General features: G+C 63.1%; 3 protein-coding genes across 3 annotated transcripts; 2 read left to right on the top strand and 1 right to left on the bottom strand.

Moving 5' to 3' along the window:
* The first annotated feature begins 198 nt into the window (after positions 1-198).
* Positions 199-1,837, top strand: PTX4 (pentraxin 4). The gene is made up of 3 exons (XM_032197769.1): positions 199-327; positions 436-946; positions 1,203-1,837. The coding sequence occupies exons 1-3, from the start codon at positions 199-201 to the stop codon at positions 1,835-1,837; spliced, it is 1,275 nt and encodes a 424-aa protein (XP_032053660.1).
* Positions 1,838-2,842: 1,005 nt separating this feature from the next.
* CLCN7 (chloride voltage-gated channel 7) lies at positions 2,843-20,066 on the top strand. Its single transcript, XM_032197913.1, has 25 exons — positions 2,843-3,015; positions 6,177-6,248; positions 7,392-7,463; positions 7,593-7,658; positions 8,261-8,393; positions 8,630-8,739; positions 9,454-9,534; positions 9,723-9,785; positions 10,304-10,387; positions 11,418-11,511; positions 12,115-12,179; positions 12,502-12,618; positions 12,940-12,994; positions 13,555-13,615; positions 13,952-14,090; positions 14,670-14,763; positions 16,152-16,321; positions 16,658-16,709; positions 17,034-17,161; positions 17,366-17,451; positions 17,690-17,822; positions 17,954-18,013; positions 18,336-18,512; positions 18,623-18,703; positions 18,814-20,066. Exons 1-25 carry the CDS (start codon positions 2,881-2,883, stop codon positions 18,898-18,900), a joined length of 2,415 nt encoding a protein of 804 aa, XP_032053804.1. The 5' UTR covers positions 2,843-2,880; the 3' UTR covers positions 18,901-20,066.
* Positions 20,067-20,810: 744 nt separating this feature from the next.
* Positions 20,811-21,560, bottom strand: PERCC1 (proline and glutamate rich with coiled coil 1). The gene has a single exon (XM_032197768.1). It carries the CDS (start codon positions 21,558-21,560, stop codon positions 20,811-20,813), a length of 750 nt encoding a protein of 249 aa, XP_032053659.1.
* Positions 21,561-24,417: the final 2,857 nt, after the last annotated feature.

Here is a 24,417-nt window from a genome sequence, read left to right as displayed (position 1 = left end):
CTGCCCCGCTCCAGTTCTCCCACCGGGACAGCCATGCCGGGGCAGCTGGCAGGGAGCAGCTCCCATGGCTGGCCTTGGCAGCAGCTGGGCCACGCCAGCACCGCCTGTGAACCTCATCATCGGCTGCCCCAGGGAGCAGTGCAGGGGCCAAGTCTGGGGCCGGCCGTGCCGTGTGGGCAGACGGTGTCCGGCAGCGGCATGGCGGGGACGGTGCTGCCCCTCTGCCTGCTCCTGCTCCTGCTCCTCCAGGGTGGCCAGCCTGAGACACCAGGACCCGCAGCCCGCGCTGGCCCTGTGCTCTGGCGGCTGCGGGTGCTGGAGGAGCAGGTGGGTGCGGGGGGGCTGCGGCATCGTGGGTCCCTCGGGGAGGATGCCCCAGCAGGATGGACGTGGGCTCATCCAGCAGGGCGGCTGCTTCACTGCGCTCCCTTGCAGTTTCGCCGTTTCCAGGAGGTGACGCTGAGCCATCTCCAGAGCATCGCCAGGAACTACAACATCTCCTACAACATCGACAGGCGGTTTCAGGTGCTGGCGGAGCAGGCGGAGGCGGCTGATGCAGCCCGGGCTGTCCTGGGTGCTGAGCTGGCCCGCCTGGCTGCTGCCGGCCGGCGGCTGCACCGCAGGGTGAAGCGGCTGGAAGGGACGGTGGGTGCCCTGACCCCCCAGCACCACCTCCTCACTCGCCCTGAGGCTGGTGGTGAGCCACACAGCCTGTGGGACACAGTCCACAGCCAGCAAGAGCCACGGGGCCCCGTGCCCCAAAGCACTGCCAGCCCTCGGCCCCTGAAGGTGAGGCAGCAGCCACAGGAGGAAGGGCACCGGCTGCTGGTGGAGACTGGGACCACTGGGATGCCCATGGAGGACACGGAGCCCGTTCGTGACGCCCAGGCTGTCACAGCGGCGCTGTCTGCCGTGGCCACGGGCCCCCAGGAGCAGCCGGGGACAGGTAGGTGCTGGCCCCATAGGGGTGGCTGCTTCCTGCTGCCGCCCGGCTTGGCTGGGGGAGAGTGTGTGTGTGTGTGGGGGGGGTGTTCAAGCCCCAGTGCTGGCAGGAGGCAGAGCTCTGTGCCCTTTAGCTGAATTTTAAAACAGGACTGCACTCAGATCCTGCAGCGGGAGTTACAGAGGTTGCATGGCCCCTGCCGGAGCACCAGGGACATTCATCCTTGCAGCCCTGGCTGAGCGCTGCTCTCCCTCCCCAGCCTGCGGCGTGGGCTCCGTGCTGCTCTTCCCCAGCGCCTCCTCCAGCAGCGCGGCCATCCTGCAGCCAGGGCTCCACGCGGGGCTCTGGGCGCTGTCGCTCTGCACCTGGGTGCTCACCCCAGCCCCCCGCCTCGGCACCGTCCTGTCCTACGCCAGCGAGGATGGGGACAGCAAGGTGGCCGTGCACGGCCAGGACAAGGACCCTGGATCCATGCGTTTCGTCATCGGGGACACGGCGTTTCGGGAGCTCCCGGTGACACCACTCCTGGATGGCAAATGGCACCACCTCTGCCTCATCTGGTCCTCCCACTGGGGCCAGTACCGCTTCTACGTGGACAGGAGGCTGCTGGCCGCTGGCTCTGGCTTCCAGCAGGGCTATGAAATTCCTGCTGGTGGCTCGCTGGTGCTAGGCCAGCTGCAGGGCCACATCAGAGCGGGATTCAGCCCCACGGGAGCCTTTGTGGGCCGCCTGGCCGGCTTGGCCCTCTGGAGCCGGGCTCTCCTGCCCGGGGAGGTGGCCAGCATGGCAACTGGCCGGGGGCTGCCCCGCAGGCCCCTCCTGACGCTGGCCAATGCCTCCCTGCAGGGCGAGGTGCAGAGGGTGGCGTGCACCTGCCTCGAGCACTGCCCGTGATGAGCCTGGCAGCTCTCTGGGTGCTGGGACACCAGGCAGCGGGCAGTCTCGTGTTGTATCCCCTGGGAAGTTGTGGGCTGGTTTGGGGTGCTGGGGGCACCAGGCAGAGGTAACCCCGCTCCCCTTCCCTCCCTGCTCGCTGCCTGCAGAGCTGCTGCCCCGGGCAGGGCACGCCACCAGCCCCAGGGCACGGCGCGTGCTGAGGCAGGGCACGGGAGCTGGGCAGCCAGGGAATGCAGAATCCCATTTTTAGGGGTCCTCTTCTTCACAGTGATGCCTGGTGACGCTGCTGTGCCTGCCCTGAGCACCTGAGGGACGCGGCTGAGCGCTGCCAGCACCGCTCTCAGCCGGGGGGCATGGGGCTGAGGGAGGAGGCAGCCATGTGGAGGCCTGCTCCTGGCTGCAGGAGCACGTGCAGCCCTTTCACTCCTAATAAAACGCTCCAGGCAGAGAGAAAACCTCAGTTATTGGTGGTTTTGGTGGTCTTGCTCTGCGTGGTACCTCTCGGTGACACTTTGAGCCCTGGTGGGTGCAGCACCTGGGGACATGAGGGTGTGTGGGGGTGGGCAGGCCGTGGCACGGTGTGTTTCTGGGTGATTTTACATCCTTTGGCCTCCCCGCAGGCTGGCTCCTGCCCAGCACCTGCCCCTGTCCCACACAGCGGGGCTTGGGGCTCGGTCACCCGCTCGTGCTGGCCGCGTGCCCCCTGCCCCGCAGCTTTTCCCACTGAGTCAGGCACCGGGGTGGCACGGAAACACCCGTGACCGTGTCCGGGCCCGGGTGTGGGGGTGGCACCCTGCAGCCACCCACTGCCCACGAGACCCCCAGGGGGTGGCTCCGGGTCCGTGCTGAGCCCCGCACCCCTTGAGGGATCCCCCCCGCCATCAGGGTGTGTGTGTGTGTGTGGGGGGGGAACGACAGGACTACAACTCCCATGATGCAGCGGGGCGCGGGAGAGCAGCCGGGCTCACGTGACGGCGGCGGCGGCGGCGCGGGTCACATGATCGGCGGGGGAGCCGGGGAGCGGCGGAGCCGCGCCGCCCATGGCCAACGTCGCCAAGAAGGTGTCGTGGTCCGGCCGCGACCCCCGCGACGACGACGACGAGGACGGGAACGGGGACGGCCCCGCGGGGGAGAGCACCCCCCTGCTCAACGGCACCGGGCACGGCGCGCGGCAGGTGGGGCCGGGGGGCGCCCCTGGGGGCTCCCCGGGGCTCTGCGGGCGGTGCCCGGGGCTGGGGCTGGGGCTGGAGCCGAGCGGGGGCTGCCAGCCCCGGGGGGAGCCGCGGCCGGGCCCCGAGGTGCCGGGGCTGTGGCTCAGGCTGGGCCGTTCCCCCTCCCACCCCCACCTCCCGGTTACCGGCAGCCGTGGCTCGCTCCGGGGTTGGGGTCGCCAGGGAGGGTCCCCGGTGTGAGCCCCCGGGGGGTGCGGGCAGCCGCTGGAGGCGATCCCGGGGCTTCCCGGCAGCCGTTAGCACGGGCGGGGTGATCCTGCGCTGCCCCGCTGCTGGGCAGCTCGGAGCAGTGGGCTCATTAGGGTGATTTTAGGGTAATTAGGGGAAGCGCGGGGGCTGTTGGGTTCTGCTGCGCTCTGCAGGCCCGGGGCTCAGCGGGCTGGGAGGAGCTGGGGCGCTGGGCTGAGCACCAAGTAGAGCCCAGGCCTGCCCAGCACCTCCCGGCTGTAAAAATCTGGTGAGCTGTGTGTGTGGGAGCTCCTCGAAATAAGGCTCGGCGAGGATGGATGGGGTTTTGGGGGAAATTTCTGAGCCCCCAAACCTGGCCCCGCTGCTGTGCTTCGCCGTGGGTCTGGGCACATGGTGGGACCGACGGACAGCAGGACAGACACCGCTGCTCCTGGCAGTGGCGCTGAGCTCTGAACGGCTCCAAGCACAGCAATCCCCCTCGAGGAGCGGGATGTGGGAAGTGTCACCGTGTCCCTGCAGTTCTCTGTGGCCAGCTGACACCAGGAGGAGCGCAGCCACGTGTGACAGCTCCGCGGCACCAGGCTGGAAATCCAGGACAGGGCAGCTTCGGCAGAGGGTGGGAGCTGCTCAGCCCACGGGAGGCTTCACCTGGCGGCGTGGCAGTGCAGCAGAAGTGGCACCAGTGCAGTTTCTTCTCTTTCTCACGTGTTCGTTTGATGGAAATGAAAGCGAGCTCAGTGACAGGAGGAAGCGCAGCTCTTTGGTTCTGACTGCTGGGTGGGAGGTTAGGAAGGGCTGTTTGCCTGGACGAACGTGCCCGTGGTCGTAGAGGGGGTGCCGCAGGGATGTGGCCTGAATCTGTTTTGGGGCTTGCCAGCTGGCTGGGAAGGGGGCTGGGCATGGCTGTGGAGCTGTGTGAGCCTTCATCCCTTCCTCGGGGCCTCCCAGTGGCTTGGGTCCTAGCTGATGCCCTGCAGGGAGCGACCTCGCTGGCTCCCCATGGGCAGCACAGCCCTTCCTATAACCGGGTTGCTGCCTCATGACCCGTTGGTGCAGAGCTTTGGGGAACGTCTGGCTCCGTCTCCTCTGGAACCTCACCAGGTCGCTTCTCTGGCCACCTCCCTGCGCAGCTCAAAACGAGTTTGGAATTTCCTCTGGCACCCAAACGGGGCTGCCGAGGGCTGGGTGACGCCGTCGTTCGTCCCCCGCCGTCGGGGGCAGCTCTTGCAGGGGGTTTCCTTGGGGGGCTCGGGGCAGGGGAGCTGCTGGGCCGTCCGCAGCCGCCGGGCTTCAGGAACAGCGCGTGCTGTTGTGTGGAAATAATTGCTCTGCAGTCACGCCAGCATCACACGCAGCCGGGAGCAGCAGCCGGCCTTCGGGGAGCGCTCAGGAGTGGGGCTGGCCGTGTGCTGAGCGGTGCTTTGGGCCGAGCACAGATAACTGGCTGTGGCCCTGGTCGTCTCAATCCCTCCCTGCCCCTTCTGTGGGAGGTGGGTGCTGACGGAGGGAGCTTTTTCCCGTCCTCCAGGCGTGAGCAGGGACCGTGACACGAGTGGTGGCTCCCAGCTCGGTTCCCTGTTCTTGTCTGGGTCTAACGGGAACCCCAAACCTGTGTGCTCTGATGCCAGGCGGAGGGAGGCTGCCCTGGAAGGTGTCTGCTTTCACCCTGCTGGAGATTTGGGGTGGGGACCGGGTCTTTGCTCTGTTCCCAGAGTAGTGGGGTCCTGGCTGGGACCTCTGTGCCACCAGAGCAGCTGGGCACTGAAACAACTCGCTTCTGCTTCTGGCTCGTGACCCTGAGCTCCCACTGCTCCCGTGTGTCCCCTGGGAGGTGACAGCTTGGCGAGTGCCTGGCTCACGGGGCGAGTTTGAGAAGCAGGGGCAAAACCCAACTGCAGGCCAGGGAGTAAATAGGAACGGGGAGCTGGGAGAAGTGGGAAATAGGTCAGGCTGCCGACACAAAGGGATATTCTTCGTCTGCGGTGACGTGCACGGCTCCCGGCTGCTCTGGCCTGCGCGTTCCAGGCAGGATCGGGGGGATTAAAGCAGGAGGGGCTCGGTCTGGGATCCACCAGCTTGCTGGACGTGCTGGGAGCCCCCTGTTGCTTGCCATAGCTCATTTATTCCTCAGACTGTCAGCAAAGCTGTTTGGGGACAGGGCTGGTGGAGGGACGAGGGCTTCGGGCTGTTCTTAGTGGCCGTGGTGCTTGCACCCTCATGTGTTTCCCAGTGGTGGGGGTGCTGGTGGTACCTGCTCCTGGTGGGCTCCTCGTGGCGCTGCCCAGCCGCAGGCTCAGCCACAGCCCTCGCCTGCGTTGGCCAGGAGATGCGAGTTGCCCAAACCAGCCCCTGGGCTCCTGCGTTATGCAATTGTGCTGCTGGTGACGAGCCTGAGAAAGGAGAACCTGCCCCTGCCTTCCCGCTGCCAGCGCCTGCTCCTTCCCGGCACCGTCCTGGGCCCCGGCTGCTGAGCGCTGTGCCGCTTCCTCCTGCGTGCACCAAGCTGGGCCCTGGGCACGCCGAGGGTTTGGGGGGGAAATTAATGCCTGGGAACGCAGGGGGATGCCGGGCGTGGAGGCAGCAGGAGGTTGTGGAGGGCAGGACCCAGCCTGGGCTGGAGGGCAGCTGCTCAGACTGCCCGCGGGCAGCCCCGCTCCTCTGGCGTGGGGGAATCGTGTTCTGGGGAAGGCGAGGAGTGCGGCTGGAAGGCGAGGAGTGACCGGCCTGTGACTGTGCTGGGGGGCAGCCACCTCCCTGCCGTGTCCCCTGCGAGCAGCATTTTGTGGGTGCTGCCCCTCGGGGGGCTGTGGCCGTGGGCAGCCAGGAGGTCGGCGTGAGGTGGGAGAGCTGGGACTCACTGAGCTGGTGGTCGTGGTGTGTTTGGGAGCTGACCCGGTTTCCCCTTTTCTTTGCAGTTCACTCCTTCCTCCCTGCTGCGCACTGGCCAGCTGAGCAATGTGGATCTCAACGAGGACGTCCGTGAGCTGGTGAGTGGCACAGACAGGGCGTGCTGCTGAGCTCCCCGCTGCGATTAACCCAAGGGGATGCTCCCGGGGCAGCAGTGTCAGTAACAGCAGACCCCTGGTCGCCTTCCCCTGGTGGCACCAAGTGCTGCCGAAGATGTTTCTGTGTCCCGAGCTCAGGCTGGCTCGGTCTCACTCCTTCCTTGTCCTTTCTCTGGAACAGGACAAGGGCAAATGCAGAACCGAGTGGGGTGGGGAGGATTTCTCCCTTGTCATGTGAGCTCCTGCCCAGCTCGGGCAGCGGGCAGGAGAAGCAGCCTTGAGTCAGCATGCAGGGAAGGGAGGGGACCTGTGGTGTGACAGCCACCAGGGAGGGATCTCAGCTGTGCTCCTTCCCAGGGCCGGGGCTGGCAGCAGGCACCCTGTGCAAACTCAGGTTTCAGCCACCCACCTGGAGAACCTCCCCAGGTTCTGCTGCCCCAGTTGAGCTTCATGAAATGCGAGTGCAAGGAATTCTGTTAAATATTTCTTACGGAATTCTTCAAAATGTGTCTCCACCCAGTGCTGTGGAGAAAAAGCTGGGCCAGCTTTGGCTGTGGCTGTAACTCAGGGCCAGGAAAAGGGCATGTGATGCTGGGGGGGGCCCTCCTGCAGCCGTGGTGAATGCCCTAAATCAGAGCCAGGAGAAGCCTGCGTGATTGAAGGTGTTTGTGAAGCAGAACTTGATTTCTGCCCCAAACCCGAGGTCTGCTTGAAATAGCTCCTTGCTTTAGGCCAAAGGAATTTCCTGCCGAGGTGAAACGTTGCCTTCTGCTGGGAGCACGGGGACGCTGTGTTAGAACAGCAGGTCGCTGCTGGCTGTGCCAAATCTCTGCCTGCCTGCTCCTTGCTGCCCCTGGGCAGATGTCCTGCCTGGGACCAAGGAGGCGGCCAGGGCTCCAGGCAAAAAAGGCTCTTTGAATCGGTTTAAATCTGCCCCACGCGCTGCCTGGTGGAGTCACCCCAGGTCCCAGCCTCCTGGGCAGCCTCTCTTGGGCTTCTCCTGAGCTGTGGGGCAGTGAGAGCAGCCCCACAGCAGCAGGGTGGTGCGGGCACTCGGTGTCAGGCAGCCCCAGGAGCGAGCAGGTCCCTGCCCGGCCCCACCGACCTGTGTGTTGTGTCCCACAGGAGACGGAGCTGCCTCGGCCGTACCCCAACGAGATCCCCCACAACGAGAAGCTCCTGTCGCTCAAGTACGAGGTATGTGGGCTCCTGTTCCTCCCTCATCTGCCCCTTGTCCTGTCGTTATCAGCCCGAGCAAAAAGTCACACTCCATCTATGTTACAAGCCCCCTTTGGCACTAACCAGCATCTCCCTCTTCTGAACTAGAGCCTGGACTATGACAACAGCGAAAACCAGCTGTTCCTGGAGGAGGAGAGGAGGATTAACCACGCGGTGAGTCCCGCCGTGCTGTGGCTGCCCGCTGCTCCTGCAGGCTGACAGCCCTGCTGCAAGGGGGCGCGGGGAAGCCGTCACCCGCTGCCCGCTTCTCAGTGCAGGGGGTTAAAAGGCATCTCGGGCCACGGTGGGTTTATTACGGGCATCAAGCAGCTTGTGGAGACCTTGGAGCAGGGTGGATTCCCCAGGAATCCAGCGTGGTGGGTTCCAGCTCAAACAGGAGCCGTGGTGGCATTGCTGGGAGGGAGGCAGAGCAGAGGGATGCCTGCAGCATCTGCGTAGGGAAAGCCTCGTCCTGGGGGCTTTGGGAGTCAGTGCTGCAGCAGGAAACAACAGGAGAGTCTGCTGAGAGGCCTGATGGAGGTGGGCAAGCTGGAAAAACGCATTTTCTGTCCAGGGATCCCTTGGAGGGGTGAGGACACTGGGGGATGGCTTGAAACAAGTCAGCTGCGGCTGGGCTCTGCAGTTCTGTGCCTGCCTGTGTCGATTCTCCCTGGGCAGCTCTCTGCAGCCTGCAGCTTCGGCCTGCATCAGGAAAGGTGGGCTGGGAGCCCCCCGTGATGCTCTGGGGGGCTGATGGCTGTTTGTCTGTCCGCCAGGCCTTCCGGACGGTGGAGATCAAGCGCTGGGTCATCTGTGCCATGATCGGCATCCTGACCGGCCTCGTTGCCTGCTTCATCGACATCGTGGTGGAGAACCTGGCCGGGCTGAAGTACCGAGTGGTGAAGGACAGTATCCTCACACGGAGATCTGAGGCTTCTGGGGGCCGTCGGGGGGGCGGAGGGCTGCAATTCCTCCCAGGGGCTGGGTGGGATGGGTCCTGCCGCCCGTGGTGCTGAGCTGTGCTAACGGAGGAGGCCGTGCTGCCTGCAGGACCTGCAGCTCAAGGAGCTCCCTGGCGACCCCTCATTGTGGTGGGGGGCACGTTACTGAGCTGGCACTGGCCTTTCCTTGATCCTCTGCCTCAGACATCGACAAATTCACGGAGAAGGGGGGTCTGTCATTCTCCCTCTTGCTCTGGGCCACCCTGAATGCCAGCGTGGTGATGGTGGGCTCCGTCATCGTCGCTTTCATAGAGGTGAGGGCTTGGAGGCCACCTGCCTGGGGGTGCTTCTGTAACATCAAACGTTTCTGCTGAACTGGCTCTTGGCAGTGCGGCTCTGTCGGTGTGCTGAGGTTTCTCCTCTTGTCAGACAGTCAGGGCATGCTGCCCGTTGTCTGCAGCCCCAGCAGCTTGGGGCAAAGGAGGTGGCAGCAGGGTGTGCTCCAGCCTCGGAAGCAGGCTCGGCTCTTGCTCTCCTGTCAGTTCGTGCAAGCCTCGGGCCTGGCTCAGCCTCTTTGCTCCGTGTGTACGTGAGCGTCGGCAGCGAGCAGGCTGACCAGGTGCCTCGGAGACACCAGAGGACAGCCCAGAAACTGGCTGCTGACCTCTGGGGGCAGGCTGTGGCTGGGAGGGGGGCGATGGCTCCCTGCGAGCCTCTCTGAGTCACCAGCACCTGCCTTGTTGCTTTGCCCTCGCTCCTGTGAAGCTCTCCCTGGCCACCAGGTGAGAGCCTCCTGCAGCACCGGGCCTCTCAGCACGGCGCCGTCCCTCAGGGGCTGCGTGTCTGTGGAGGTGCAGTGGGTGCAAGCCCACCTCCAGAGCCTGTCGGCAAGCTTTGGCCTTGCCTTTGAGCCTTCCCAAGGATGTGCTGGCATGCCCTGCGCTTTGGGGACAGGGATAAGTGAGCGATGCGCTCCCAGTCCCTGCCCTGTCCGTGTCAGCCACAAACACCTCCCCTGTTCCCCGCAGCCCGTGGCAGCTGGCAGCGGCATTCCCCAGATCAAATGCTACCTCAACGGCGTGAAGATCCCACACGTTGTCCGCCTCAAGGTAAGCGGGAGCTCCTGGGATGAGCTCGTGGGATGAGCACCCGCTGCGTGCGCTGGGCTGGACCGAGCGGGTGGTGCCCTCGTGCCACAGGGCGCTCCCCGCGGGTGCCGTGGCAGAGCCTGGCTGGGCTCCCCGTGGTGCAGCAGAGCCCCCTCGTGATGCGCTGTGCCCTCTGCTCTGTTTTGCAGACCCTGGTGATCAAAGTCTGCGGGGTCATCCTCTCGGTGGTCGGCGGCCTGGCCGTTGGGAAGGTGATGTGCACGGGGCGCTCCCGGGTGTGCTGTTACCCGCTGCGGGGCAGCCTGGCGCTGCTGGCCCCACGGTGACTTCTCACTCTCACTCCCTGGTCTGTTGGCCAAGGTGGCCATGGCACAGCCTGGGGAGCAGCAGAGGGCGTGCAGTGCCAGCCCCAGGATGTGTGGGGCCACCAAGAACACGGCTGTGTCCGTCCCCAGGGGTGTTGGATGGGGGGTGCAGGTGCCCCCTTGGGACCTTGTAGCCTGCCCCCTCTGCTGGAGGGGAGCTGGTGGGGACAGGAACCACTCAGAATGAGGATCTGGGGGGAAACAGCAAGGTCTGCATCTGCCAGAGGGAAATTCTCCTGGGCTAGAGTTGGAGATGGAGCTGGTACAGGCAGAGCGTGTTGCTGGGTGCTGGTGTCCAGCTCCTTCAGGGCGGTGACCTGAGGGGAAGCAGGCAGCCTTCCCCAGCTTCCCGCAGCTCCACGGGTTCTTCCTTCCCCTGCCTGACCCTGCTGTCCTGCCCGCAGGAAGGACCCATGATTCACTCCGGAGCGGTGATTGCTGCTGGCATCTCCCAGGGCAGATCCACGTCTTTGAAGCGAGACTTCAAGGTTGGTGCTCAGGGCTGAGGGGCTGTGCTGCAGGGGCTTGGGATGTGTTCCCTGGCTGTCCCTATCAGACTTCCCCAGCCAGGAGATGAGTGTTGTGTAGCCCTGTGCGCACTTTGAGCTCCAGCAAAGGGCCTTTGCCCCCTTCCCTGCTGAGGCTTGGGGTCTATCAAGTGATGCCCCCTGAAAGATGCCATTGTGAGCATCGAAAGGCAGGAGGGGGCACAGCTCTGTTCCCTCTGCTCCCATCCCCATTGGGTGCAGGAGGAAAACTCTCCTTGCACTGCCAGCATAAGTGAGCAACATAAATCTTACACAGCTTTCATATGAAAGTTGGCATGATACAAATTTTTCTACGTGTTACCATGAGATACAGAAAACATCCTACATGCACATTAATATTTCTCATTGTACCATCACAGGAATAATTGTCTGTGAAGGTGCTGGTCCTAAATTAATCTTATGCAAATTACTGGGATGCTAATGTTAGTTGCATGGCATCATCCACGCAGGTTGGAAATTAGGAAAAAATCAGGTTGGAAATCAGGAAATTTCTTCTTAGAGTGGTCAGGCACTGGGACAGGTTGCCCAGGGAGGTGGTGGAGTCACTGTCCCTGGGGGTGTTCAAGGAAAGGTTGGATGTGGTGCTTGGGGACATGGGTTAGTGGGTGATGGTGGTGGTGCGGGGATGGTTGAATCAGATGATCTCGGAGGCCTTTCCCAACCTTTATGAGTCTGTGATCCAGCAGCACCTCTCCCTGGTGAGCCAAGTCCTCCCTGGTGCCAGAGCCCAGCCCCAGCCTGGCTCTGGGTTGCCGGAGCTCTGTGCGCCTTGGGGAAGGCGTCTGGAGGGAGGCAGGGAGCTGTGGCCTCCAGCCAGCGCTGCGTGAATCCCTCCCTGCACCCCTGGGGGTGCCCAAAGTGGACAGTTCCTTGGGGCTGTGTTGGTGGCGAGAGGTCACACGTGACGTTCCCCGTGTCTCCTCCTGAGCCTTTGGCCAGCCCTGAACCTGCCTTCGTTTGGGTATTTCAGATCTTCGAGTACTTCCGCAGAGACACAGAGAAGAGGGACTTTGTCTCGGCTGGAGCTGCTGCTGGTGTCTCGGCCGCGTTTGGTGCCCCTGTGGGTACGTGTCCCGGTTCTGATGCTGAGCAGTGCCTGCACGCACGGCTTACCAGGAGGTTGCTCCTGGCTGTGAGGGGGCGGCTGCGGGGACCTAGGACACTGCAGGAGCCTGGGCTGGGAGAGCCCAGCGTTAACCTCCAGGCTTAAACACTTGCCTGGAAGCCTGCAGGGTAGCTGAGGTGTGGTGGGGACGTGTGAGCAACTAAAAAACTGGTGTGCTGCCATCCTCTACCAGCTCCAGGACTGAGAAGAAAAAAAAAAAAAAGCAGCTTCCCTAAAAGTTAGTGGTGCCCCAAACCTTCCCCAAAAGTGCCGGGCTTCCCTCCAAGCTGTCCTGCCCTGCCCTGCCCTGCAGGCCTTGTGAAGAGAGGAGCTGGTTATCTGTGTCTGATGCTGAACATTGCCTCCTTGAGGTGGGGGAGGACAGTGAAGGGGTTTTGCTGCAAGCAGTACCTCGTCGGTGCCTTGGTGGGCTTGGCTGGTCCCTTCGCTGGAGCTTTTTGGTTGTGGGCTGGGTGGGTTTGGCTGCCTCAGCTGCTGCTGCTAGGCAAGGGTCCGTGCTCCGTGCCCCTTGTGAAGATGTTTGTTTGTCTTGCCCTTGCAGGGGGCGTCCTCTTCAGCTTGGAGGAAGGGGCTTCCTTCTGGAACCAGTTCCTGACGTGGAGAATCGTAAGTGCTGGAAAGCAGAAGCAGGAACTCCAGAGCTGCCAGCTCCGGGTCTGTGCGCAGCCCCTGGCACGTTGGGGTCCCCCCGTGCCCAGCAGCAGCTCCTGGGTCCTGCCTCTGGGCCTCCAGGGGCCTGAGCCAGCTGCAGCTGTGTCTGGAGCCCTCTCCACCATCCCCTCAGCGCTCCCATGGGGAGCGTGGCCGCTTGTCTCCAGCACACGGCGGGCACCAAGCCCCAGCCAAGAGCTCGGGGTTATTTGGGGTAGCGCAGAGGGAGCAAGGCTGGCTGTGTCCAGCAGTGACTCTGGGCTGCATCTCTTCCTAGTTCTTTGCCTCCATGATCTCGACGTTCACTCTGAACTCTGTGCTGAGCGTTTACCACGGCAATGCTTGGGATCTCTCCAGCCCCGGGCTCATCAATTTCGGCAGGTTTGATAACGAGGTACGGCGCAGATACTCGTCTGTGTGAGGCTCTGCTGGGGTGTTAGGAGCAGCGTGGGGGGGTTGGGACACCAGTATGCCTTCACACATTGCCTGGGGACTGAGGCAGGCTCAGGTTTGGCTGGATCCCAGAGGATCCCAGGCCCATCGATGTGAGCAGGAGGTGTTTCTGCAGCCCCCACTGGGTCCGGGTGCTGTGGGGTGTGCAGGGGATGTCCTGGGGGAACTCCGGGAGCCACTCTGGCTCAGGCTGTGCTGCCTGAGCAAATGGTGACTCACTGCAAAAGGGTCAGCAGATCTGAAACCCAGCTCTTGTTTTTAGAAAATGGGATACACGATCCAGGAAATTCCTATCTTCATCTTCATGGGAGTGGTTGGTAAGAGAGTTCTGCTCTTTCAATTCCATTAGTCTGAATAATTCCCTCTGCTCTCTGTCTGGGCCTAAAAACTTCAGGATCCTGTTTCCTGGGGGAGTGGAAAATACATTTAACTCTAGAGCAGAGGCTGCTCGTGGGGTTTATGGGGCTGAGAGCTGGATCCTGGGCCAGCCCTCGCTCACTCCTGTAGCAAAGGCGAGCCCGTTCCATCTGCGCCCTGCAGTTACTCGGTGGGGTTGGTGTGTGGCAGCCCAGGGCTCTCAAGCTGTGGTGCTTCAGCCACCCTTACCCCTCCAGAAAGGGGAAATGGAGCACGTCAGGCACTCCCCAGCGTGCTCACCCGGCTCTGCAGCTGCCTGGGTGCCTGTTGGCCTGTCCCTAGGCCAGTGCTTTGCTTCTGGTTTCAGGGCCTGTGGTTTCCCCCAAGCAGGGGCAGCAGCTGTGTGTCACACTGGCTGTGATGTCGATGTCTCCCTGAGCTTTGCTGTTTCTCTGGCCTCTCGGGCAGCCACGGGAGGGTGCGACCTGCGTGCTGACACCTCCCTCTTCTGCGTTTGCAGGCGGGATCCTGGGAGCCCTGTTCAATGCCCTGAATTACTGGTTAACGATGTTCCGGATCAGGTAGGAGCTTGTGGGTGGCAAAGATGACTGAAATGGGTTGGCTGGCACCTTCTGTGCTCCCTGCGAGTGGTGTGCCTACCCAGAGCCGGGCTGTAACCTCATACCCAATGTGTAATGTGAGAGGTGACAGCTGGAAGCTGGGCACAAAGATGCCAGCTGCCTCCTGCAGCCAAGGCTTTGACCCCCAGCATCCTGCCTTTGCTCTGCCCCTGCTGTGCTTCTCTCTGGTGACCTGAGGGCCCAGAAAGGCACCAATGCTGCACACACCCAACTGTTAGGTGTTCCTGAGAGCAATGGGAGAGCTGCTAAACCCCGTGTGATGTGCTCCCTTCGCAGGTACATCCACCGGCCCTGCCTCCAGGTGATTGAGGCCATGCTGGTCGCAGCGGTGACGGCGGCTGTGGGGTTCGTCATGATTTACTGCTCTCGAGACTGCCAGCCCATCCAGGGGAGCACGGTGGCCTACCCCCTGCAGGTAGGAGGTGCTGGGAGCAGACCCTGAGCCTCGGCAGGGGAACAAAATCCTGCTGGGCTTTGCTGGTTCCCCTGCAGTCGGTGCCTTGTGCTCCGGGTGGAGCTGGAGGCCCCCGTGCAGCAAGCAGGGGGTGGTTCTGCTGGCTGGCCTGACCCAAAGCTCTGGAAATAAAAGCAGCTGGATGTTTTTTCATCTGAGTCCTGGCTTGGCAGGGACAGAGGTGAAGGCACTGGCTGGCAGGTTGTCACCAGCCAGGTGGCAGTGGTGAAGTGGTGGTGTGGGCATGCGGAAAGCAGCATGGTTGTTGGAGCCCTTTGCTCATGTTTTGGGCACTTTCCTTTGGGCTGCACAGAAACGTGTGAAGCTGCCAGGCCAGAGATCCTGGAGAAGCATCTCCCTCATTCTGATTTCGTTCCATTCTCCTGTATGGCAGTGCCCTGCCCTCAGCTCAGCAGGGGTGCCCCATGTCCCCAGGTCTGCCCTGGGCTCCTCAGCCAGCCAAAGCCCTGCAGTCCTTGCTGTCCCAGGGCAGCCCATATCTGCCACTTCTAACTTGTTTTTTTTCCTTCCCCTGCTTAGCTTTTCTGTGCTGATGGAGAGTACAACTCTATGGCCACTGCCTTCTTCAACACACCTGAGAAAAGTGTTGTCAACCTCTTCCACGACCCTCCAGGTCTGCCTGCCCAGCGAGTGCTTCCTCAAATACAAGCAGAGTGGGGCAGGGTTTGTGCTTGGTGGCTGATCTGTTCCCTCCTTGCTTGTGGGATGAGGCAGGGGCTGTCAGCATGGCCCAGGAAGGCACAATGGGATCTGGCCAAGTGCTGTGTGGGGCAGCAGGCAGCGAGGGGCTGTGCTGCTGGTGGCCAGCTGGGTGCACAGGAGGGGCAATGTGAGCCTGGGTGCATCCAAAAACCTGCTGCTGCTGCACCATGGCTGAGGCTGGCCAAAAGCCTTTTGGGGGAGCTCGGGGAGAATGGGCCCAGCAGTGCCTGCTGTGTGCAGAGGCACCCAGCAGCGTGGCCGAAGGGCTGTGGTCCTGGGGCAGCTGGCGGGCAAAGGCTCAGCTCTGTCTGTGTGTGTCTGCAAGCTGGCACCTCCCAGCAGCATGGGAGCAGGTCTGAGCCTTGCTTCTTCTCTGGAGTCTGTCCTGGAAATACCCCGGGCTGTTTTCTTACTTAGCAGGGCCTTTTGCCCCTGAATGACTTTACCTTCTGGGTAGGTTGTGGAGGTGGATTTCTGCAGCTTGGATTTGCTCAAGAAATTAAATTTCAGATCCCAGCTCCAATTTCCCTTGGACCCCATGTAACAATGACATGCTCTCTTCCCCCCGGGCCTGCTGCTCTGAGTTTTTAGACCCTTGGTTTGGGGTGTGCAGCTCAGTACTTAGCACAGGGATGGGTGTCCCTTGTCTCAGGGCTGCTCCCTGCAGCGCTGGGCCCTTCCTTTGGTCCATTGACCTCTGTAAAGGAGAGAGGTTGCAAAATATGGATTCAAACTAGACTGAGCCTGCTCATCAGTCCTAAAAATTGTAATAGGCTGAGTCCTGGGGATGACAGTGTCTTGCTGTGCTGGGGGACAGCATGAAGGCATGCCCTGCACCACGGGGGCTGCGGGACAGGGAGCATGTTTGTAGGACCTGCTCTGCTGAGCTGATCCCCAAACTGACCGTAGCACCTCCGTCCTCCTGACCTCCTCCTCCAATGCTGGCAGTCCCTTGGGACTTTGCAGAGTTCATCATCATTTTTCCCCGCAGGAAGCTGAGAAATGCAGGGCTGAAAGGGGCTGGGTCATCATGAGCCACGAGATTGGGGTAATTAATGTGCTGGACTCAGTGGGACGGGAGGGCTTTGGATGGCACTGGCAGGGTGCTTGACAGAGGTAGAAACAACCCGGAGAGCCAGACTGAAAGGCTTGTGCTGTCAGGGAGGATGCTGGGGGGAAAATCTGGAGGAAGGTGCACCCAAGAGGGGCTTTGTCTGCAGGCAGTGAGCCTCAGGGGCTGCTGCTGTCTGTTCTCCCCTGGCTGTGGAACCAGCACTGACTCTTTTCTCCCCACCCCAGGTTCCTACAACCCCATGACGCTGGGGATGTTCACCCTGATGTATTTCTTCCTGGCCTGCTGGACGTATGGCCTCACCGTGTCCGCGGGGGTCTTCATCCCTTCCCTGCTGATCGGCGCTGCCTGGGGGAGGCTGTTTGGCATCTCCCTGTCCTACCTGACCAAGGGCTCGGTGAGTGTTTGATGGGAAGGGGGTCTGGGGTGGATGTGGCACCCTGCTCTCCTCTTGCTGCTGGCCCAGCTGCATGTGCAGGCATGGTTGCAGAGCTGGCTGAGAGCCCGGCACAGCGGCTGGGAGAAGTGTGGAGAGCATTGACTCCTTGCTCCATGTTTTCCTGAGCTGTCTCTGAGCTTTCTTCAGTCCTGATGGAACCCTGCAGACATCTGGGCTGTGCACAAGTCCTCGGGCACTCCCTGCTCCTTGGGAAGGGGTTTTTGGGGCCGGGGCACTGTTTGTTATCTGTGGATGAGCTGGAGCCAGCCGCTGACTGAGCCCTTTCTCTCTCAGATCTGGGCTGACCCTGGGAAGTACGCCCTGATGGGAGCTGCTGCACAGCTGGGTGAGTTGCCCCCCTTCGGGACTTGTGGCCACCTCTGGCTCGTGTCATAGTGAAGGTGGCAGGGCAGGAAATGGTCTCTGCTTCCCTGGTCCAGCTTTTTCCTTAGCTGAAGCTAAGCCCGTGTGGTGTTGCTAAAACCCCAGCCTGCGTCAGCTCCCTAACAGCCCTGCCAAGTGCGAGCAGCATCCCTGGGCGGGTTGGATGTGCTGCCTGCCTCGTGGGGTGTCTGTGTGGGAATCCTGGGGTGCTGCTCAGAGACTGAGGGGCCTTGGGTGCTCTCCCCTGCCCCCCTAAGTCCCTGGTCCTTTTGGGCGCTTCTTACAGGCGGGATAGTGCGGATGACGCTGAGCCTCACGGTCATCATGATGGAGGCAACAGGCAACGTTACCTACGGCTTCCCCATCATGCTGGTGCTGATGACAGCGAAGATTGTGGGCGACTACTTTGTGGAGGTGAGGGCTGGCTGTGCTCACTGGGAGCCCAGGACTGGGCGAGAGGCTGTGGGTGAGGATTTGGGGTGCTGCCGAGCTGGGGAAGCCCCAAGTGAGGACTGGGGGTGTTGCAGAGCCTGTGGACTCTCAGAGGGGGGCTGCTGCCTGGCTGCACCCCCTCAGCATCTCAGCAGGCCTCTGCTGACAGCTCGGCTCTCCTTGCAGGGGCTGTATGACATGCACATCCAGCTGCAGAGCGTGCCCTTCTTGCACTGGGAGGCCCCGGTGACGTCCCACTCCCTCACGGCCAGGTAGGTGGGCTGGGGGCCACCACCAGCCCTCAGACCGTGCTGTGGCCCCAGTCGAGAAGGGTGGCGGTGACCTGCTGTGGTCACAGGTGCCTGATGGTCACCAGCCCCTTCCCCAGCAGCGTGACATCCCCCTCCACGTCCCCCACAGGTTATGGGGGGAGCAGGGAGGTGTGTGCATGGGGGGGTGAGTTTGGGGTGTGCTGCTGCTGAATTGTTTCCTCCTGACTCTTCCCCACAGGGAGGTCATGAGCACTCCTGTCACTTGTCTGCGGAGGATCGAGCGGGTGGGCACGGTTGTGGACATCCTCAGCGACACCTCCTCCAACCACAACGGCTTCCCCGTGGTGGAGAGCAACCCCAACAGCACCCAGGTGGGCTGGGTGCCTGCTAGGGGGGATGGGGATGTGTCCGGGGTCGGCTGTGCGAGGGCTGCCTGCGGTGTGGGACCCTCGCACCCGCCTCCTGTCCCCAGCCTCGTTTGACACCCCATGCTCTGTTGCAGGTGGCAGGGCTGCGGGGTTTGATCCTGCGCTCCCAGCTCATCGTCCTGCTGAAGCACAAGGTGGGTGGTGCTGTGCAGGGGCTGGGTGGGCTGCCTTGGAGCCCTGCTGGCAGAGCACCCCTGACATCCCCTGACATCTCCCTTGGTTCTCTGTTTGGGGGCTGCCGTGCAGCCTGTGGGCACGTTGGTGTGCCCAGCAGCCTGCTGTGCCTCACCGGGCTCACAAAACACCCCTGTTGTCAGAAACAAGCTGCTCCTGCCTACCTCATGCTCCTCTCCTCTTCCCTCCTGACCCTGCCTTGGTGCCCTGGTGTGGGCTGTGGGGCTGCAGTGCCCCAGTCAGCGTCTCGGGGTGGTCGCTGATGGTCTCTCTCCCCCCAAGGTTTTTGTGGAGAGGGCCAACCTGAGCCTGGTGCAGCGGCGGCTGAAGCTGAAGGATTTCCGGGACGCCTACCCCCGCTTCCCCCCCATCCAGTCGATCCACGTCTCCCAGGACGAGCGCGAGTGCATGATCGACCTGAGCGAGTTCATGAACCCCTCGCCCTACACTGTGCCTCAGGTAACATTTGGGGGCCCCTCTGCGCCCAGTCTGTCAGGGAACCGACCACACTGGGGCACCGGAGCCAGCTGGGGCCTCTGTGACCCATTCGTCCCCGATGTGCCTTGCAGGAGGCGTCTCTGCCACGGGTCTTCAAGCTTTTCCGGGCCCTGGGCCTGCGGCACTTGGTGGTTGTGGACAATCGCAACGAGGTGAGTCCCCACGGCCACCAGGCGCTCGCTGCGTGCGGGCAGATGGGGCTCGTTGGGGTGCTGCTGTTGTCCCCGGGCTCATGGGGCCTGATGCTGTCCCCTCCCCGCAGGTGGTGGGCATGGTCACCCGCAAGGATCTCGCCCGGTACCGGCTGGGGAAGGAAGGGCTGGAGGAGCTCTCGCTGGCACAGACGTGACGTGGGGCAGCGCCGCCCAGCGGGATCGCACGCTGGCCCCTCTGAGACTGGGACCCTCGTTTGGTAGAGGCAGGGGGAGGACTGGGCTGGCTCCTGGAGGTAGCGTGGTGCCTGGAGCACTGGCACAGCTGTTCTGCCCCAGCTCTCCCGTGTGTCGCTGCCTTCCCACCTCTGCCAGCTCCTCTCCTCCTCGCCCTTTCCTCTGCTTCCCTGAGGGATCAAAATATGCTGTCGGTTCTGTTAGCTCTTTGAGTAAGCTCACCGGGGGTTGTGTGAAGGCTGCAGCGTGCCTGGGGAGCCAAAGTGCCCTGCTGAGCTGGGTACTGTCTCCCTGCCCTTTATCCCTGCTGCTGCCCTGGGCATCCCGGGACTGGCCACCTCCTGTGGGGCTGGGGCTGGCTCTGCAGGGATGGGAGGTTGCAGGGCTCTCCCCTGCTCCCAGGGCCCTGTCCCCTCTCCCCATGCTGCTGCTGGCTGGCTTGGGCTGAGCCCTGTGTCTGTTACTTTGGCCAGAGGGGATCCCTGCCCTGCCCCCTGTGCAATAAAAGGGCTCCCATGGTTCAGCAGCTGCTGTCTCTTGCTCTTTCTTGGCTCCCTTGACTGCTGTGCCCCTAAGCCTGTGGGGTGAGGGCACGGCGTGGCCCTTCCTCATGGCTTGGAGGGGATAAGAAGGGGAGGGCTTCCCTCGGGTGGTAGTCCTGGAACATGACCCTAGTGTGTTTCCCTGTGCCTCCAGCCCTCCCCTCGGTCTCCTCAGTGCTGCTGCATCTCCCCTGCAGTGATACTGGGTTGAAAGCGACCCCAGCTTCATTCCTTCACTTTCTGCACCCTTTGCAGCAGCCTGGGTCCTGCTGGCCTTGGCTGCTGCCCCCTGAAACCAGCCACCACATCCAGCCACAGGGACAGAGCCGAACCTGCAGCTCCCTGGGTGGTGAGGAGTGCTCCAGCCCTCACGGTTCCTTGCATTCGAAGCTCCAACTCCTTTATCTTCCCCTGCCCTCATTACCCCGTGTGCTGGCCTTGGCCCTGCTCCGTGCACTGCACCCCTGGGGTGCGAGTGCTCTGCACTGTGTTCTGGGGGGGAGCTGGGCAGGGAGAACCTGGCCTCTAGGGGCTTTCTACTGCGGGCTACTTCTGTGCTGAAATAAACCCTGTTTGTACTTTTACGTGGTGCTGCCTGGCTCTTGCTTCCCTCCTTCCTTGGCCCCGCTGCCTGGGCTCGGGGGAGCCCTGGGGAGCTGAGGCCCTGGGCTTGGTGCTGGGGGGTGCCCTATGAGGGGGAGTGCTGGGAGCCAGAGGTCCCTGGCAGGCCTGGGCTGTTCAAGGTTGCCCCTTCCTGGGTGCTTTTCCTTTTCAAGCCTGACAAAGAGCCACCACAAAGCCGGGGATGCCTCTGCTGGGCCCTGGTAACAGTGCTGGGCTCCGGCGGCAGCCAGGAGGCCTCAGGGAAGGGCTGGCTGTGCCGTGGTGCCGCCCTGTCCTCCCTCTGGGTCTGACACCCAGCGGGGTGGTGGTGGCAGGTCCCTGCTCCCTGGGCAGGCAGCGGGGTCCCTGGATGGCAGCCGGGCGCTTTATGGGGCCCTGCGCTGCCCTTTGCCCCGGCACAGCTGAGATAAGGGGACGGGATCCACGGAGTCGGGCCCGCAGAGCAAACACGGGCTGCTGGTTCCTCCAGCCATCCCGCTTCCCTCCTCCTGCTGCTCCTGGAGGGGCGCAGAGCCCTTTGTCACCAGCGGCAGGGCTGCCCCCGTCGCAGCGGCGGGTGGCGAAGGACACCGTGCACGCTCGTGCCTAGCGGGAGTCATTTATTCACTCGTCCCGGCTCCAGCTGCCCCAGCGCTGGCAGCGGGGCCGTGGTTTGATCATTAACTGGGTGGCACGTGGCGGGGCCAGGGTCCCCTCTGGTGGGCTCAGAGCCCCACAAAGGGCTCAGCTTCCAGCCCCAGGCGGCCTGCCTCGGGAAGCAGCTCCCGCCCAGCACCCGGCAGCTCTGGCCCCGGCTCCACCGTCCAGTTGGCCAGGAGGTCGCTGAAATCGGGGGTGCCGGCGTGAAGGAGGCTGGCGGGGCCGGGGCCCGGCTCCTTCCAGAAGGAAGGCGGCAGCTTCCTCCTGTGCATGGGGGTGATGTGGCCGTATTTCCTCTCCAGCCGCTGCGTCTTGCCCCCGGCTGCCCGGGGCGGCAGGCACCGGTGCACGCCGTACTCAAAGAGCTCGGCCAGCGGCCCCAGCCTCTGCGTGGCCCCAGAGCCCCCCCGGGCCATCACTGCCTCAGGCTGGGGCAGGCTGGCGGTGCCCGGCTCGCGGGCGGTGCACCGGGGTGAGCTGCAGTCCTCGGGTGTGCCACGGCCACCACTGGGCTCCTCCTGGCCCCGCCGTCCGAAGTAGCGCTGGATGTCACCGCTGATGAGCTCCGAAAACCGGAGGAGCCTCAGGGTGGCCTCAGCGGCGTTTGGGCCGGCCAGCTCCAGCCCCCTGCAGCTGGTGCTGTCCTCTGCTGCCTCCTCTTCATCCTCCTCTTCCTCCTCCTCTTCGTCATCCTCTTCCTCCTCCTCAGAGAGGTCGGGGAAGTCGGGTTCGGGGCGTGCGGGCAGCAGCAGGCCATGTGGGAAGGGCGAGGGCAGCCGCAGCCCGGCCAGGGGCCGGATGACGCCCGCGGCCATGTCAGGGCGCAGGGGCAGCCCGGGGCCTGGACTCACCCTGCAGGGCAGGGACAGTGGGGTGAGGGTGGCAGCACCCCGGGGTGTCCCCGTCCCGGTGCCCCACAGCAGCGTTTGGCCCCAAGGTGGCAGCAGGGGGGTGCTGTGTGGGGCGGTGGTGGGGCAGCAGGGCTGTACCCCCCATCCGTGGGACAGGGGGCAACTGAAAACATCCCCCTGAGCCCTGGGATGCATGGCAGCAGGGTTGTTCCCACTGTCCATAGGATGTGGGGAAGCACAGACACCCCCCAAGCCAGAGAGCAGGGTTTACATCCCCCCAAAAGGTGTGAGGCAGCAGGGTGTCACCCCAGGGCTGTGTGTGGAGCTGGATGAGGCCCTGGGCACAGCACCCTGCCACCATGGGGTGCACACCTGGGGTGCTGAGCCCCCTGCCCATGCAATGGTCCCGCAGGATTCCCTGTGGCAGGGCAAACCTCCCCGCACCGCCCTGGCTGTCTCTGACCACAGCTGGGTCTTGCTGAGCTGCGCGAGGACCCCTCTGTGTTCACAGATCTGTTCCCCGGGGTCCCCAGCCCGGGCTCGCTGTGGGGCATTCTCAGCCACATGCCTGGGAGTGCCATCACCCGGCTCTGAGAGGCTTTGGGGGCAGCAGTGCCTCTGGGGACAAATCCTGATGCCTCCTGGCCAAGCCTGGGACAACATCGCTGCTGCTCCTGTGCATCCCTCTGCACCCTGTCCCCTCCATGGGGCTTCCAGTCCCCTCCATGGGGCCAGTCCCCTCTGTGGGGCCTCCCCGGTGCCACCCGAGGCTGGAGAACTGCCCCGGTGCAGGAGGGCATCGCCCGGGGCCACAGCTCCTCCGCTGCCTCGGCTCAGCTCGGCACTCACCTTGGTGCTGCTGCCCGGCCATGCATAGGCTCCCGCGCCGCTCCCCCTCGCTGTCCCTCCACCTGGGCCTGAAGTATTTATAGCGGAGCAGCGAGCTGACGGCTGGCAAATATTTGGTAGCTGTATTGTAATAGTAGACTCGGTAAACAGAGCTGGGGTTTGCTTTAGCACCCAGCAACGGGAGAGCGGCGCGGGGAGGGACGCGGGGATGGAAGGCAGGGCTCACCTTAATGGTTCACTAGCCAGGGGATTTTCAAGTGTTGTTCCTGTAGATTCACCTATTAAATCGGCAGCCCCAGCTGCCAAACTGCCTGCACACTTGTACCGAGGGCTCTTATCTCCCTGCTGATTGGAGGCGAAATCAAGCTTTGTCAAATAGGCGTAAAATTAAATTTCATGCTATTTTGACTCCTGGAGTAGGGATCTTCTGAAGAACACACTGCTTATCGGGCCATGCCTGTGCAAACAGGCGCTGCGGCCGTGACGGGCCAAACCTCCTGCCTGGAGCCTTTGCAGGGGTCCCACGGTGCTGGGCGCTGCTCAGCCTCCTGCACAGCTCCGGGCCCCCTGTCTCCAACCTCGTGCTCCTCTGCAGACCCCAAGATGGTTGTGGAGCTCAGCTATGAGTCCCAGGGTGGGTTTTTGAGAATTTTGAGGTGGCGGGACATGGCCCCAGTGGTGTGGCTGGTGGGAGAGGCACTTTGGGGTGGAGCAGTGGGGCTGGGTGCCCCAAGGCGGGTGGCCCTTGTCAGTTGGTGCTGGATGCAGGGATGGGGACGTGCGTGTGGGAAGCAGCTGGGGCAGCCCCATGGCAGGGACAGCACCCAGGATGGCAGCACCCTCACCGCAGGCAGGGTGCTGGGATGCCCCATGCCTCCTGCGTGGCTGTGTTGGTCCGGGCAGGCTGTGAGCATGGTAGAGGACCAGCTGGTGACAACAGAGCAGCTTGAGGTGGCTGTGGCCCAGCTGTGCCATCTCTGTTCTGGCACTGGGACCTGCTCTGGTGTGGCCATCTGGGGGGACGCAGAGCACAGTCAGGGGACAGGGGACAAAGGACAGCTGGGGAACCTGGGTGGCTGGATGGGGACACAGGATGGTCAGGGGACACAGCACAACCCACGTGGGATACATGGGGACACATGGGACAACCCACACGGGAGGATACACGCAGGATGGCTGGCAGCCTGACACAGAGCCCAGCCTCCCAGCACCCTGCCGCAGCCCTTGCTGGGGTGATCCCAGTGGGGTTGTGGATGCACTTTGGCCTTGGGGCCAGGCAGCCCCTGCTCCAGAACTGCCGTGCCCTCTGTTTGTGGGGCTGATGGTGGCTCCCAGTCTGCTCCCACAGAACTGTCCCTGCCCCCCTGGGGCTGAGCTGTCCCTCAGCACTGAGACGGGCCCCCCAGCCCCTTGCATGGCACAGCACCGTTGGGGACAGTGCTACCTGGCCCCACTGTCTGCAGCCCCAGGTGCCCCTTCCCCGGGGCCGACAGCAGGGACTGAGCTGTGGCACTGCCACTGCCACCAGCCAGGCCCCATGGTGCTGCTGTCCCCTCTACAAACGCTCACACTGGCAGCCCCGGGGGGACCCGCAGCCATTCTGCCCAGGCACCGCTGGGCAAACAGGGCCAGCGGGAGCTGATAAGCCCCGGGCACCCTTCGATCTGCTGCCTGACGTCACCCGCTGCCACTGCTGCCTGCCTGGCGCGGCCTGGCACAGCTTGGCACAGCCCAGAAGGGTTTGGTATGGGATAGCCTGGAACGGTTCAGTATGGGATAGTGTGGAATGGTTTGGTATGGGATAACCTGGAACCGTTTGGTATGGCACAGTGTGGAACAGTTTGGTACGGGATAGCCTGGCACAGTTTGGTATGGGATTACCTGGAACAGTTCAGTGTGGCGTGGTGTGGAACGCTTTGGTATGGGATAGCCTCTTAACAGTTCGGTATGGCACAGCCTTTATAGTTTGGTA

Source organism: Aythya fuligula, chromosome 15 (assembly GCF_009819795.1).
Source record: "Aythya fuligula isolate bAytFul2 chromosome 15, bAytFul2.pri, whole genome shotgun sequence".
In the NCBI taxonomy this organism is placed as follows: Eukaryota; Metazoa; Chordata; class Aves; order Anseriformes; family Anatidae; genus Aythya; species Aythya fuligula.
The sequence above is the reverse complement of the archived record's forward strand: the minus strand, read 5'-3'. Positions and strand labels throughout refer to the sequence as shown.